Here is a 16,610-nt window from a genome sequence, read left to right as displayed (position 1 = left end):
GTAGTTTTTTGACTTACGACCACAATCGAGGCAAAAAAAAATTAAATTTGTGGCTAAGTGAGGCCGCTGACTTCTGTCCCGTCTTACTGACTTTCTTGCCACAGTTGCTAAGTGAATTACCGCAGTTGTTAAATTAGTTACACGGAATCTGGCTTCTTCGTTGCCTTTGCTTGTCCAAAGGTCGCAAAAAGTTATCGCATGACTCTCTGACATGGCTGTCGTAAAGTTGAGCCAGTTGCCAAGTGTCTAAATTTTGATCCCGGGGGATGTTACAAATGGTCGTTAAGCGTGAAAAATGATCGTGTCATTTTTTTCAATACCGTTGTAACTTCGGTCACTAAACAAATTGGCTGTAAGTGGAGGACTACCTGCATAAGGTGTTTAATATGGCAAGAGGCTATTGCAGTGATGGTGAACCTATGGCACGGGGGCCACAGGGGGCACGTGGAACCTGATCTGTTGGTATGAGAGCCGTTGCCCTAGCTCAGCTCCAACGTGCATGTGTGTGCCAGTCAGCTGATTTTTGGCTTGCACAAAGGCACTGGGAGGGCGTTTTTGGCTTCCAGGGAGCTCCCAGGGGAATGGGGGAGGGCATTTTTACCCTCCCCTGGCTCCAGGAAACCCTGGGGAGGGAAAAACATGAGCCTACTGGGCTCACCAGAAATTGGGAAACAGGCCGTTTCTGGCCTCCAGAAAGTGAGGGAAGCTGTTTTTGCCCTCCCCAGGCATTGAATTATGGCACCCAAGGAACAAAAGGTTTGCCATTATTTAGGCTATTGGTTTCCAAGGGGAGGGCAGGTTATCATATTCATTTTAAATTCCCCCTTTCTTTTCTTTCTCTCCTTTTATTTCCTGATAAAAAGAAGTCAACTCGTCTTGCTAAGAGGCTGAAAACTGTCACAGGTTAATGGGGTCTTTCTGCCATCCGAACCCAGACTCTCCTGCCTCAGTCCAATATTTAAATAGGCTTTCCTTACGGCGGGTTCAATCAATACCGATATTGTTAAAATCAAACCAAATTTTTCTATAGCGTGACGACTTGCACCCAATTTCTCCTTATCGCTTTCTTTTCCCGGGCCCAAATAGATGCACGCTCCTCTTCAAACTTCTTACAAAAAACAAAACCAAAGGGCACCAACGGCCTCTCCTCCATCCCAAAATTTTTAAAATTTTATTTTAATCAAAGTTAAAGACGCGGGTGAACATAAATACAATATACTTAAAAGTTCTTCATTCTTTGTATTGGTGCATGTAAAAGAACCCATCAGCACAATTCCCGAGGAAGATCTGCGAGCAGGCAAACTCTCAACATGCACGCTGGAGAAAACGAAGAAAAATAAAATTAAAAAATAAAAAAAAAGAGAAAAAAAGTTGGAGGAGAATAGGGGGGGGGAAACCTAGAAAAGAACCTCGAAGAGCAAAAAGTCACACACGCTTTAAAAACTCAGCACTCTCTTTGACACGCTCGGAAAAAACGAACGATGCATACATAAATAGATAGCGGGTGCAAAACAAGCTATGATGATAACGTGTGTATAGATTTTTGTTAAGGGGGAGGGGAAACCAAGCAGCCTTAATGATTAAATACATTCAGTTATTGATTGCTAGTTGTGCCATACAAGGCATTTACCAAAGAGGGAGAGAAAAATAAAAGAGGGAACTTGTGCTGCAGAGAGAGAGAGAAAGGAAAGCTATATACAAAACGAAAATGAAGTGTCATGGGTTAATGCATGCACGTTTAATATGAGAAGTGGGAAAAAAGCATGGATGCCCTCCAATGTAACTCTGAAAAAGCCCTCTGCACGCAAATTTTTTTTAAAAAAGATGATAATACTTTTATAGCCATGGTATCCATCAGTTTCCAAAGGTCCACGTTCCTAGTGGATCAGTTGTGTAGAGTTTAAGTCTTCATCTGTAGGAACTAAAAACAAAGGACCATCAAAGAAAGCTTTGCTTTGTGCTAAAAGAAGGTGGCAGGGGAGATAAATTCTATTGTTTCTGCATGAAATGCATGATTTGGGACAAATTTTCCTCTTGAAGTCTACAAGGGGCAGGCCAGAAAAAACAAAGATTTGTGTGTGTGTGTGTGTGTAAAGGGGGAGGGGGAAGCTTGTGAAAGGGGAAGGAAAAACCTCAAGTCAATTTTTCATCTGCAGATGGTCAAACATTTTAATATTCCAGCTACAGAAGCAGTTCAAATCTTCTGAATCTTTTCCCCAACAACTACGGGATTCTCTTTTCTGATCTTCTCAGCTGCATCAGCTTTGTAATTGTAAGAGCAACTGTGGACATCTGAGTAACGGTGTACAGCGCAGTAAACGTTCCCGCACCTGCATTCAAACCCTGGAAAGAAAGAACGAAAGGTGAAATAGCAATCGCACTCGAGACGTATAGACTGCTCCCCAGTGCTTTTACAGCTCTAAGACAGTGTTTCTCAAATAGTGGGGCAGGCCCCCCTGGGGGAGCCTGGAGAGATGCTGGGGGGGGGGGCACGACCCCAGGGAATGTACTTTTTTTGCCCCAGAGACTAGGGGCTTTTTGCACCAAACACACAGCACAGAGCACAGAGTAGGAGATAGGTAGTTCATATAACAAATTCTTAAGAGACACTATAGAAAAATATTTAACAGGGCTGAAAAGAAAGGAGGAGAGAGACAGAGATAATGAGACAAACGTAAATCTCCTGAAAGCTGAGACGAGGAAATATGACAAAGCGTATATAGCACTTGGTTTCACTGTGACTACAGTGGAAAACGAGGAAAGACCGGTATGTTTACTGTGTCTAAATATGTTGGCAGCAGACAGCATGAAGCCAAATAAATTAAGGTATCACTTAAACACATAATATCCCAATCATGCTGATAAGCCACTTGAGTTTTTTTCAGCAAAAATGTGCTGAATATTGCAAACAATAGTCCCGGCGGAGAGTTGGGAGGGGGCACAAAATGTTTACTTCTTTCTGGGGGGGGGGGGGGAGCGGAACAGAAAATAACTGAGAAACACTGCTTTAAGCGGTTTACAGAGTCAGCCTTTTGCCCCCCAACGATGTGGGTCCTCGGAAGGATGGAGCGCTGAGTCAACCTTGAGCCTGGGAAGATTTAAACTGCCAAATTGCAGTCAGCCGGCAGTCAGCAGAAGTAGCCTGCAGTACTGCACTCTAACCACTGTGTCAATGTGGCTCACTGTGTTTCGAAGTGTCTGGTCTTTGGAATGCATAAGGACTGGTGTTTTTCCCAAAGGGAACTGGATTCTTTTTTTCTTTAAAAAAAAAATTATTACCTTGAAAATGTTTGGCTTCTCTTCCAAGAACCTTTTTCGGTGCAGATGAGAAGTGAAATATTTTCAAGGAGGTTGGGGAAAAAAAGCAAGAAATTCCAGGTGCTTTTTCGAACAGCACCTTTGGGAAAACCATAACGTGGAGGACTGAGAACTTCCATAGACAAAATCTGCAGTTGTTGTTTATATGGATAATTTAATTTAATTTGATTTGATTGATCGATTGGATTTATATGCTGCCCCTCTCCGAGGACTCAGATAAAGGTTGTTGCTGTTGTTGTTGGGGTTTAAGTCTGTCTTGCCTCTTTTGACAACTGCTTGGACAATATCTGGGGAGTGGAATAGGAATAGAATAGAATAGAATAGAATTCTTTATTGGCCAAGTGTGATTGGACACACAAGGAATTTGTCTTCGGTGCATAAACTCTCATTGTACATAAAAGCTGTAAGTGAAAAATTATGATCATAGACAGATCAATCATCTATTCTATTCTGTGAATTATCATCCCAGTTTTAGACTCACTGTTCCATTCAGAACTTCCAAATGATTGAGTCCAAGAGAACTTACCAGTAAGACCAACTTTCTTTCTGCACATAAAACACCGAGTTTTTTTCTGTTTGGGTTTGTCAAATGATTTGCCTTGTTCTTCCGAGGAAGGTTCTGCACTATCTGACGCTGAAGCTGAAGAGAAAAAGATGGAGAAGGATCAGAATAACTAGCCGGGACATTGGAAGCCAACTCAGCAGAGTTCAAATTCAAAGCCTTGGGGGAGGGGAGGGGGGAATCTTAACTCCAAGAAATTGACCTTGGATCCTCTTGCCATTCAATCATAACCATCTCAATCCGATTTTGTCTAGGAACAATTCAACATCCTGTTTAGAACTGTAGAGCTGGAAAGAATCCCAAGGACCATCTAATCCAAGGGTCATCAATGTTTCGGACCTCGAGTACTACTAAATTCATAATTTTATTTATCCATCCATCCATCCATCCAGTCGATTTCTAGGCCGCCCTTCTCCTGAGACTCGGGGTGGCTTACATTATAATAATACAAGACAATAAGAGAAATCAAACTTAATTAAAACAACTAAAAGCATCCTAAAACATTAAACATTATTATCAATACATTCACACACAACTCAATCACACTTCCATCAATTAAAAAGTAAAAAGACGTTGGAGCAGAGTGACCAAGCTCAATAGCCCCAAGTCTGCCAGCATAAGTATGTTTTTAGGGTTTTCCGGAAGGCTGGAAGAGTGAGAATCATACGAATCTCAGGGCAGGGGCTGCCACAGAGAAGGGTCCGCGAGCCGGCATTGTCTGGTTGATGGGACTTGGAGAAGGCCAACTCTGTGGGCCCTAATTGGTTGATGGGATACACAAGGCAAGAGACGGTCCCATATTTTAAATGCTGTGGAACACTAATATGATTTTTTTAAAAAGATAAACAGTATTTAGTCCAGAGGTTTTCAAACTTTGTAATGGTGGCTGGAGAATTTTGGGAGTCAAGGTCCACAAGTCTTAAAGTTGCCAAGTTTGGGTACCTCAATTCAGTGCAATATAAAAATGCAAATATTTTTTCTGTGGACCACCAAAATTTTCTCACTGACCACCAGTGGTCCATGGACCACCATTTGGTGACCACTGAACTAACCCAAATTTTTTTGGGGGGGGGGCATGCCCCACCGAAGCATCTCTAAAATCCTGATGCCCCCTCCCCTATGACGTATAATTCTTACTATTCAAAAAGTGAACTCCTACTCACGCAGGGGAAGCCTACAAGGCCATTAACTTGGTTTAAACAAGGTTCCAATTGCCCCCATTAAAAAATCAAATTATACATAATATACTAGAATGGGCCAAGATGTATGAGCTCACATGAGAAATGAAAGGCGAGGAAGAAACAAAATTTTATGAGGTGTGGAATAAGGGGCATAATTGGTTAAAACAGAAATACAGATGTATATAAATAAATGTACGTAATCATATGAAACGTATGACACAGCACTGTTAAAAATGCTTACTGATATGTAAATTGGAAAAATGAAACAATAAAAAAATTCAAATTGCCCCACATTGAGAACCATCGATCTCCTCTAATCCTCTGTAATGTGCAAGAAAATCAATTAAATCTTTGTTGTGAATGGGGGCTGCCCAGTTTCTTCAGAATACACCCCAGAGATGAAGACCTTATGTTGGTCCCACAACATGTAAAATAAAGGTAACACTGAGAATGAAGAATTGAGACAGCAAATTTAGTGAAGAAAACTGTATGTATTTTGAGCATTGGTTGTTGGCAAAGGTTGCAAAAACCATCGTCATAAAAAACATCTTACTTTGCTACTCACAAGGGTTTCTGAACAAACCTCATGAAAGAACCCATACTTTGCACACAAAGGAACATATCCATGACATTGCCAGAAAAAAATAAATATTATCCTCATCAGCTTATAGTCTACCTTGCTATGCTTGAGATACTCAAGGTAGTTGCTCAAAATAAAATATAACTGTTTTGTTATTAGAACAAATTACGGTAGGTGGTCTAATTTTGGATTCTCAAAAATGCTGTCTGGAGACTCAGGGGGCTTCAGAGTCTCTCAAGATTGTTCCTTACATTTTTATCCCCTACTCCCTTTCTTGCAGATGTTTAAGATGTTCATTTCATCCCTTGCGAGTGCTTGATATCTGCTCTCAGAATAAACCCTGTCCTCGCTTTCGAAGGATAAGAAAAGCCCAACACAAGCCAACTCAACCCAACCTCTTCGTGGCTTCACAAGTTGGCCATCGTATTTTCTCTGACTGCTCCAGGAAAGGATTCCAAGAGAGGACTGCTCCAAAATGGATTCATACAGTTATACACAAGACGTGAAATACTGGAATTAGACAACTACTTCGCCTCCGAATTGATCTAAATGTAGTTCATAAAATCATATACCAAAATGTCCTTCCTGTTAATGACTACTTCATTTTCAACCACAGCAATACACGAGCACGTAATAGATTCAAAACTCAACTGCAGAAAATACGACTTCAGCTATAGAGTGATCAATGCCTGGAATGCACTACCTGACTCTGTGGTTTCTTCCACGAATCTCCAAAACTTTAACCTTAGATTGTTGACCTCTCCCTGTTTCTAAGAGGTCTGTAAGGGGTGTGCATAAGCACACCATTGTGCCTACCGTTCCTGTCCAACTGTCCTATTGTCCTCTTTTAGCGTTACTTTTTACTTATGTTTATACAAACTACTACTATCCTATACATGTTTGACAAACAAAATAAAACAATTTCAGACAAACCAATATGGTAGGCAAAAGAGCTAAGATCTAATTGAAAAGCTAAACTGGCAACTCGTTGACCGCTTAATTGGAAACCCTGTATCCAACAGCTAATTAGATCAATGATTAGGAAGTAATAGAGAGACAGAAATGATGGATTGCACATGATGGATCAATGCAATGTACGGATCCAAACCATAAATTATTCTATCAGGGAGGAAGGAGATATTAAAGCCCCAAAACAAGAAAATGTTCCAGAGGAACTATTGACTAGTTCAAGAAAAATCCTATTGACTAGTTTTGATAGAATAGCCACAAAATAATATTCCGTTGACCATCTCAAAAAATATAGAACAGTGATGGCGAACCTTTTTCCCCTCGGGTGCCGAAAGAGCGTGGGCGTGTGCTATCGTGCATGTCTGGGTGTCCACACCCATAATTCAATGCCTGGGGAGGGTGAAACCTGCTTCCCCCTCCCCCGGAGGCCAGCTGGAGGCCAGAAACTGCCTATTTCCCAACTTTTGGTTGGCCCAGTAAGCTCATGTTTCACCTTCCCCAGGCTCCAAAGGCTTGCATGGAGCCAGGCGAGGGTAAAAACACTCTCCCCCATCCCCCTGGAGGCTCTCTGGAAGCCAAAATCACCCTCCCAGAGCCTCTCTGTGAGCCAAAAATTAGCTGGCCGGCACACACATGCACGTTGGAGCTGAGCTAGGATAACAGCTTGCGTGCCAGCAGATATGGCTCCATGTGCCACCTATGGCACCCGTACCATAGGTTCGCCATCACTGATATAGACGAACGGAAGGCTTACAATCAGATCCTGCAAGTGACAGAAAAGCTACATCAAGTATCCTCAACCCCTGGACCAACACCAGACTGGGGTGTGCCAAAAAGTGGGGCGTACAAACAAGCAAAGGCCCATCATGAGATGCAGGCAGCATGCGAACCACAGCCTCTCCGGTCTGCGGATAAACCTCTCTCTACAGAACCGGACCACTGTGGGATCAACTATGGTACCACATCTTCTTGACTGATGGAGAAAAACAAAATCTGATTTCATAGATGTGCAAGACCTCGTCAGGTTAGCCCAGGTCAGTGATGGTGAACCTATGGCATGGGTGCCACAGGTGGCATGCGGAGCCATAACTTCATGGCACCGGACCAGATTATCTCAGGGACCGCCTTCTGCTGCACGAATCCCAGCGACCAGTTAGGTCCCACAGAGTTGGCCTTCTCCGGGTCCCGTCAACTAAACAATGCCGCTTGGCGGGACCCAGGGGAAGAGCCTTCTCTGTGGCGGCCCCAGCCCTCTGGAACCAACTCCCCCCCAGAGATTAGAATTGCACCCACCCTCCTTGCCTTTCGTAAGCTGCTTAAAACCCACCTCTGCTGTCAGGCATGGGGGAACTGAGATACTATTTCCCCCTAGGCCTTTAAAATTTTATGCATGGTATGTCTGAATGTATGTTTGGTTTTTACTTTAATGGGGTTTTAATTGTTTTTACTATTGGATTATTGTGTATACTGTTCTATCATTGTTGCTAGCCACCCCGAGTCTCTGGAGAGGGGCGGCATACAAATCCAATAAATAAAAAAAATAATTAAAAAAACTGCTGGCACACGAGCTGTTGCCGTATCTCAGCTCCAATGTGCATGTGTGTGTTGACTAGCTGATTTTTGGCTCATACAGCAGCTCTGGCAGGGTGTTTTTGGCTTCCAGAGAGTCTCCGAGGGGATGAGGGAGGGTGTTTTTATCCTCCCCCCGGCTCCAGATAATCCTTTGGACCCTGGGGAAGGCAAAGCACGAGCCTACTGGGCCCACCAGAAGTTGGGAAACAGGCCGTTTCCGGCCTCCAGAGGGCCTTTGGGGGGGTGAGGGAAGCTGTTTTCGCCCTCCCCAGGCATTGAATTATGGATGTGGCCATTCGCGCATGTAATTGTCAATAACATTCGTGACATTTGATATATTACCATATTTTTCAGAGTATAAGACCCACGTTTCCCTCCTAAAAGACGCTGAAAATTTGGGTGGGTCTTATACGCCAAATGTAGCTTTTACTCAGCTTTTTCCCCCCAACCCTAACAAGGTGGTAATAACCAGGGAAGCAATCTTCCCTTGGCCTGCTTTTTTCACAGCTGCTCCTCTCTGACAATCAGCTGGGCTTTAGAAGCCTTTTTTCAGCCCTAACGCCAGCGAAGTTTAACCGATCTTCCTCCTCCGTGCTTTGCTAGCAAGTGATCTTCTGCCTTTTTTGCAGTCCCAATGACAGGTTAACGATTGAAGTGATCTTCCCTGTGGCGAAGAGAACTTCCCTTGGCCTGCTTTCCTCATTGTTTCTCTCTCTGAAGAGAGGAATGGAGAGTTTTAGAAATGGGGTTTTTTATCCTCAACCACGTGCTCTTAAAACCAGCAAGGTATGATTGTATTGTATGGTTCCAACATTGGGGTTTAGAATGTTTTTAATATTAGATTTGTTACACTGTCACTATTTTGTTGTGAGCCGCCCCGAGTCTATGGAGAGGGGCAGCATACAAATCTAATAAATTATAATTATCATAATTATCATAATTATAATTAAATTATTATTATTATTATTATTATTATTATTATTATTATTATTATTATTATTATATTATATAATAATATATTCTTATTCTTATTCTTATTCTTATTATTAAACTAATGTGCTGAAGCTGACCAGACACAGCACTAGCCAGATGAATATCTGATAGGAAGATTATTTTTTCCCCTATTTCCCTCTTCCAAAACTAAGGTGCATCTTATACTCTGAAAAATACGGTAGCTAAGAGTCTGGAGAAAAGATGTCTAGCATGAGAGCAAAACAAGGCAGGGAGTATTAAACACAAACAGACACAAACACACAAAACAAACCCTTTATAACTGAGAAAGCTCCGTAAATCACACTTAACCTCCAAAAGGCTCCTGATTCAATCTCTAGCAACCTGAATTTAACAGGGGTGAGATGATAAACCTCTGCAGGGATTTAGCACAATGGTGGAAGTGTCGCGACACGAAAGATCAGCTATGGCTGCAACATTCCCGCTTGGAATCTTGGATCTGACAGTCCAATGCGGATTGGACCATCCCAATGTCCTTCCTGATTATTCCTTCCATGGTTTTAATGGCTATTTGCCTTGGTCCTCTGCTGCCTGACCAAATTGGAGACTTTTGAAACATTGTGATATGTGGAATGGAAGGCAGCTCTCCATGAAAATGAGATTAAATGAGCCACGGTGGCACAGCAGTTAAGAGTGCAGTACTGCAGGCTACTTCTACTGCCTGCCGGCTGCCTGCAGTTTGGCAGTTCAAATCTCACCAGGCTCAAGGTTGACTCAGCCCTCCATCCTTCCGAGGTCAGCAAAATGAGGAAACTGGTTGAGGGTAATATGCTGATTTTGTAAACCGCTTAGGGAAGGCTATAAAGCAGAGGTCTTCAAACTTGGCAACTTTAAGACTTGCAGACTTCAACTCGTGCAGATCGTGCAGAATGCAGCTGCGAGAGTAATTATGGGCTTCTCTAAGTATGCCCATATCACTCCAACACTCCGCGTTGCCGATCAGTTTCCGGTCACAATTCAAAGTGTTGGTTATGACCTATAAAGCCCTTCATGGCACCGGACCAGAATACCTTCGGGACCGCCTTCTGCCGCACGAATCCCAGCGACCGGTTCGGTCCCACAGAGTTGGCCTTCTCCGGGTCCCGTCGACTAAACAATGTCGTCTGGCGGGACCCAGGGGAAGAGCCTTCTCTGTGACGGCTCCGACCCTCTGGAACCAGCTCCCCCCTGAGATTAGGATTGCCCCCACCCTCCTTGCCTTTCGCAAACTTCTTAAAACCCACCTCTGCCGTCAGGCATGGGGGAACTGAAACATCTTCCCCTTGCCCATGTTGTTTTGGTATTAGATTGATTGTATGCGTGTTTTGTTTATTTGTTTTAATACTCTGGGGTTGTTTTTTATGAATTTTATCTTAAAATTGTCATTGGATTGGTGGGTATTGGATTGTCATTATGTATTGTTTTTGTCTTGCTGTGAACCGCCCCGAGTTTTCGGAGAGGGGCGGCATATAAATCCAATAAATCTAATCTAATCTAATCTAACTCCCAGAATGCTGGCTGGAGAATTCAGGTAGTTGAAGTCTGCAAGTCTTAAAGTTGCCAAGTTTGGGGGCCCTTGCTGGAAAGCATTGTAAAGGGGTATATAAGTCTAAAAGCTATTGCTAAATCTACTAATGGCAGTTAATACTTGGTTAGGTTATTTATCACATAGTTCCCTGGATGTGGAGCAATGACTCCACTGCTCCTTATGTGTTCATAAAATTAATGGCCCAAAGTAGGTCTTGAATTATGACAAGAGGAGACAATGGCTTTCCCTCACACGCTCATTGTCATACAACAATGCAACTGACAGCAAACATCTTAGTTGACAATGAAAGACTGTGTGGAAATAAGTGTTCATTTAAGGTCACGCTTCCCCCCCCCCTGTGTTTTGTAATTTGTATTTGTATTATAATATTTTGCCTGTAAACCCTTTTGTTCTTTACGAAAACCACATGAAGTTGAAAGGCTGCAAGTAGAAACATGAAGGGGGAAAAAAAGATTAGAGGAGAATTATAAAAAGGGAATACTTGTGCAACGGTGCGGAAAAGGTAGAAAATAATAGGCACATGTTTAATTGGCACCACATAATTCAGGACAGCCATTAGTAAACTACAGGTAGTTCTCGGCTTAATAACCAGAATGAATGCCCAAAATTGATTGTGGCTAAGTGACACATTTTGTTAAGTGAGTTTTTGCCCCATTTTATGGCTTTTCTTGCCAACATTTGTTAAGGGAACCACTGCAGTTGTTAAATTAATAACATGGTTGGTTAATCTGGACTTTGCTTGTCAGAAAATCGCAAAAGGGGATTGCGTCACTCTCTCCCACACACACACACGTTGTAAATGTGAATTAGTGAAGATATAATTGAAAAAAATACAATGTGTGCAGAATTGGATAGTTTAACTAAAGAAATAAAAAATATAGATGAGCAAAAGTATACTAATTGTTGGAGTAGGTTTTGTCATCGGATGGAAAAAAGGAAAAAAAAGGAAAATTAGAGAGTTAATAAATGTTAGATAATTTGCGGAGTAAATGTCAGAGAATCGGTCACAAAAGGAAAACCAAAAGATATACCAGAATAAGATCTTTGCTAAAACTTGATCTATATATGCAGCGGTGGGCTACGAGCGGGAATGTTAAATTGCGCTCGCCGCCGCGGCTCATAACTCCTTGCGGGACCAGTGTGATTCTGCTGTTGCACCTGTGGAGGAAGCGAAATTGCACATGGAATTGTAGGTGCGCCCGTGTTTCGGCAAGGTTTTTTTGCTTCCGCGCATGTTGAAACATGGGCGCGCCTGCAGCTCTGTGCGCGATTTTGCTTCCTCCAGAGGTGCAGCAGCAAAATCGTGCTGGTCCCGCAAGAACTTACGAGCTGCGGCAGCGAGCGCCATTTAACGTTCCGGCTCGTAGCCCACCGCTGCATATATGTAAACACAATCCATGGAATAGTAAATAAGCACTATTAGAATTGTACTACAGGCACATCACAAATTGTCCAACTTTTATTTCAATGTTTTTCCCTGTGTGTGTGTTTTGTTGTTTGTATTTTGTGTGTTTAAATAAAGTCTATTTTTAATTTTAAAAATAAATAAAAATTTAAAAAGTAAATGTGAATCAGAAACATCCAAAGGTAAATCACACAACCATGGGGATGCTGCAGTAGTTTGAAAGTGCGAAAAATGGTCATCGGTCACATAAGCTGCAGGTGCCATTGTAACGACAGTCACCAACTGTTGTTAAGTTGAGAACTCCTTGTTCAAAAAGTGCATGCAGAAACTAAAACGGCGGCAGAAGAACATAAGAGAAAGCACGTTTGCAAGCAGAGAATCAGTTTGGCACAAGAGGTTGAAAAAGAAAGGAAAAGAGGTGACAAAATATTTTACGTCTAGGTCTGATATCACTTGATAAAGAATGGGCACCATTGAGAATCAATTTTTTTTAATCCTTTCTGATTTTTCTCCAATTGGCTCTGGGAGACTTCATCAAATGCTTTCTGCCTTGATATTAAGAGGAGATTCCATGTTCTCCATTTTCACCGAGAGGTAACTCTTGAGCTCCATTTTATCAAATGTATCAACCAGGGCTTCCCAAACCTGTGAAATCTGGAGCGCAACTACTCCATGTCCAACCCCCAGATGGAACAGAATAGGTATTTTAATCACAATTAGGTGGGCAAATTCTTCAGCAGCTCTAGGACAGGAGTGTGCATCTGAGGCCATCCCGGTTTATAAATCCCCTTCCAAAATGATGTTGTCTTTTAATGCAATGACAAGAAAAACAACAGAGTTGGAAGGGACATTGGAGGTCTTCTAGTCCATCCCTCTGCTTGGGCAGGAGACTCTACACTACTTCAGACAGATGATTATCTAACATTTTCTTAAAAACTCGAGTGATGAAGCACCCACAACTTCTGGAGGCAGACTGTTCCACTGGTTAATTGTTCTAACTGTCAGGAAATTTCTACTTAGTTCTAAGTTGCTTCTCTCCTTGATTAGTTTCCACCCATTGCTTCTTGTTCTACCCTCACGTACTTTGGGGAATAAGGGAAGGGGAAACTGTGAACGGCGTAAGGGGTAATGAAAGCCAACTCCTGGTGGGCTGGGTGGATCATCTATTTTGCTATTTTTGCAATTAGCAGGCTGTCCAGGGGGAAAGCATTTTGAAATTCCCTGGTATTTCCCTGACCTTTCCCTGTAACGTGGTGATCTAATTAAGGCACGGTTGTAGATGACGTCACACCAAACGGCTAAGCCATGGAGAAATATTGTTAGCTGAGGAAGTTGTTGCCAATTATGCTCATTTTTGCTTGACTCTGCCAGGCAGCGCTATCTGGGGTTTTTTAACATAATTTTTCTCTGACTTTTAAACATTTCAATACAGTTCCCCCCACCTATTTATTCCATTTTTTTTCACGAATTCCCTGATAATTCCCTGATTTCCCTGTTTTCCAGGTTTGCTGGACATCCTGAATTATGCAATATGAGCATGACTGAAATGAGTATTGACTTCCTAGCAATGCTGAAACAAGCACGGTAGCTCAGTTTTTAAGATGCTGGACTTTGTTGGCTGGGAAGTCGAAAGGCCAGGTTCAAGACCCCAGTGCCACACAATGCGGTGAGTTCCCGTCCTGGCCTCGGTTCCTGCCAAGCTAGCAGCTCAAAAAGCATGCAAACGTGAGTAGATAAATAGGGAACACTTTGGTGGGAAGGTAACAGTGCTTTGTGATGTCATGTGCTATGAGAGTGATGGCGAACCTTTTTTGGTTCGAGTGCCAAAAGGGTGTGTGTGTGTGCTACTGCCAGTGGTGGGCTTCTAGCCAGAATGCTAAATTGGGTTTGCCGCGGCGGCTCGTGAGTATATGTGGGGCAAGTGCGATTTTGCTTCTGCACCTGTGGAGGTAGCAAAATCGCGCATGGAGCCACAGGTGCACCCAGGTTTCAGCATGCGTGGAAGCAAAAAAAATGTCGCCAAAACATGGGTGCACTTGCAGCTCCGTGCGCGATTTTGCTACCTCCAATTTAGCATCCCAGCTAAAGCCCACCGCTGGCTACTGCCCACACCCAGCAAGGGGCCGTCGTCACTGGCACCTACAGGTATGCCTCCTAGTGCTTCTCAGGGCCGGCAAGGGCGCATGTGCTGATATTGCGTAAGATTTTGCTTCAGGCACATGCGCAGAAGGTATATCTTGCATGCACATGCATGCGTGCATGGCAGGAGCACGGAGATGCGCCCGCACCTCCATTTTTTTCAAACGGATCGCCGATCCCCACATGTACAGGGTGTTGCCCATCACTGCCCACACCTATTCCCTCCCCCCCATGAATGCACACTCCCCCGCACTGCCCTGCGTATGCGCACAACCCCAACCCCACACATGCGCACAGGCCTCATTGAAGCCTGGGACTGTGAAAAGAAACCAGCCAAACAGTCAAACCGGAAGTTCAGAAAAATGGACTTCCAGTTTGCCCACTGTGTTGTTTTTTGCACTCTGGAGGCTTCAGGAAAGCCCCGGGGTATGAAAAACAGCATAACGGGCAAACCGGAAGTCTGTTTTTCCGAACTTCCGGTTTGCCCGTTGGGTGCTTTTGCACACTCTGGGGCTTTAGGAAGCTATTTTTCACACTGGAGACTTCAGTAAATCCCTAGAGTGTGAAAAACAGCACAACGGGCAAACCGGAAGTCCGTTTTTCCGAGCTTCCGGTTTGCCTGTTGGGTGGTTTTTCGCACTCTGGGGCTTTCCTCCTTGAAGCCTCAGGAGGGGCAAAACGGCATTTCCCAAGGCTGAAAATCAGCTGGTATGTGTGCTGGAGCTGACATGGGGCAACACCTCATGTGCCCTGGGATATGGCTCTGCCTGCCACCTGTAGCACGCATACCATAGGTTTGCCATGACATCATGTCCAGCCAAATGTCATCAGTCACAATTGAGTCAAGGGCAGAAATGGAAATAAGTACTGACCCTTATAGTCGGCAACAACTAGCGGAATAAAATCCGCAGGGACTCCTTTACCGTTTGTTTAACCTAGTCATGTCTCCAGCTTAATGATTCTATAATGAATCTCTCACTGAAATACTAGCCACATTCAAACCTGCGTTAAGTGTTTTTTGGAGATTAGCCAAGGTCAATCAAATGTCGCTATCTATAGTACCGGTAACAAGTAATTGTATTAAATTTTAATTAAGTTTAAACTAAATTACATTTAGTATTGGCCTGAACCTGTCTACTTTTGGGAACATGTCCTCCAGAATGCTTCTTGAAGGCCAACATTACTCATGGAAGCTGTTATCTAAAAATTTAAAAGCCACATTTAAACAAGAATGTTCTCAAGAATTCAGAATAACTTAGTGACCTCTTGTTTGAGGGAGGGAAAGCTAAAATTTTGGGTGGCCACAGGAAGGGGGAACTTCAGGCACCATCTAAGGCAGAGGTCTCCCAACTTGGCAAACTTTAAGACTCGTGGACTTCAACTCCCAGCTGGCTGCTCAAAGTGCCCCCCACCAAACAACATTCATACCCCTCCACCAAAATGGGGGCATATTTTCTATATACCATCTTAACTTAAGAGCAGTATATCTATTTACATATTATAAAGTAATTCTAATTTATTCTTTATACCTTGGGCTCGAATTCTACTAATGACATGTCCTTTTACCTTGTCCCATCGTCTCATCAGTTCCTGCAAATTAGTGTCACTGGCCAAATTCTTATCCATGATCTCAAACTGAATATGATCCACCATGTACCGATACCAATTTTGTATTCTCCATTTTATCGCATCCTTCCAGCCTAGGACTATTACTGCCTGAGTGCTTTCTATTGCTGCTTCTTTTATTTCTCTAAATCCTCCCATCTCGTTCCTTTTGATTAATACTACCAATACGTACTACTAATACTACCATTTCCTTGGTAATTGTCCATCGTATATTGAACATCCTATTGATGTCCTCTTGTACTTTTTTCCAAAAGTTCTGCACTACCGGGCATTCCCAAAACATATGCATAAACACCCCCTTATCTTGACAGCCGTACCAACAAGTATTCTTAACTGTTATGTGTTGTGTGAATGTTTTACTGTTATGTTGTTATTATGAAAATCAATTTAATTTTTAAAAAATAAAAATAAAATAAAAAACTCCCAGCTGGCTGGAGAATTCTGGGAGTTGAAGTCCACAAGCCTTAAAAGTTGCCAAGTTTGGGAACCCCTGTTCTAAGGCAAGAGGGAGATACATAGAGATAGGCTAATAATGAAGACTTATTTTTGCCTTTGCTTTACCGAAAAAGCTCAACAAAATGCACCACTCCAAAATTTAAGATTTCGCTGCTGGATTTTGTTATCAATGAGAGCATCTGGGGGAGAAAACTTGGGGCATTTCTAGATATACCAATTTTTGTGACAAATTAGAGAAACCCCAGCACACGGTTTGGGAAGCA

General features: G+C 42.8%; 1 protein-coding gene across 9 annotated transcripts in view; it reads right to left on the bottom strand.

Moving 5' to 3' along the window:
* Positions 1–1,148: 1,148 nt before the first annotated feature.
* The window catches only part of LOC139155588 (AN1-type zinc finger protein 6-like), an 86,737-nt gene continuing 71,275 nt past the window's right edge, over positions 1,149–16,610 (bottom strand). For all 9 annotated transcript variants that reach the window (XM_070730787.1, XM_070730781.1, XM_070730785.1 and 6 more), the window contains 2 exons: positions 3,845–3,958; positions 1,149–2,343 (listed from right to left, as the gene is read on the bottom strand). In XM_070730787.1, the coding sequence (XP_070586888.1) occupies positions 2,195–2,343; positions 3,845–3,958 (263 nt within the window). In that variant the 3' untranslated portion in view covers positions 1,149–2,194. The remainder of the gene's footprint in view (positions 2,344–3,844; positions 3,959–16,610) is intronic.

The sequence above is a fragment of the Erythrolamprus reginae genome, unplaced genomic scaffold (genome assembly GCF_031021105.1).
Source record: "Erythrolamprus reginae isolate rEryReg1 unplaced genomic scaffold, rEryReg1.hap1 H_30, whole genome shotgun sequence".
Classification (NCBI taxonomy): Eukaryota; Metazoa; Chordata; class Lepidosauria; order Squamata; family Dipsadidae; genus Erythrolamprus; species Erythrolamprus reginae.
The sequence above is the reverse complement of the archived record's forward strand: the minus strand, read 5'-3'. Positions and strand labels throughout refer to the sequence as shown.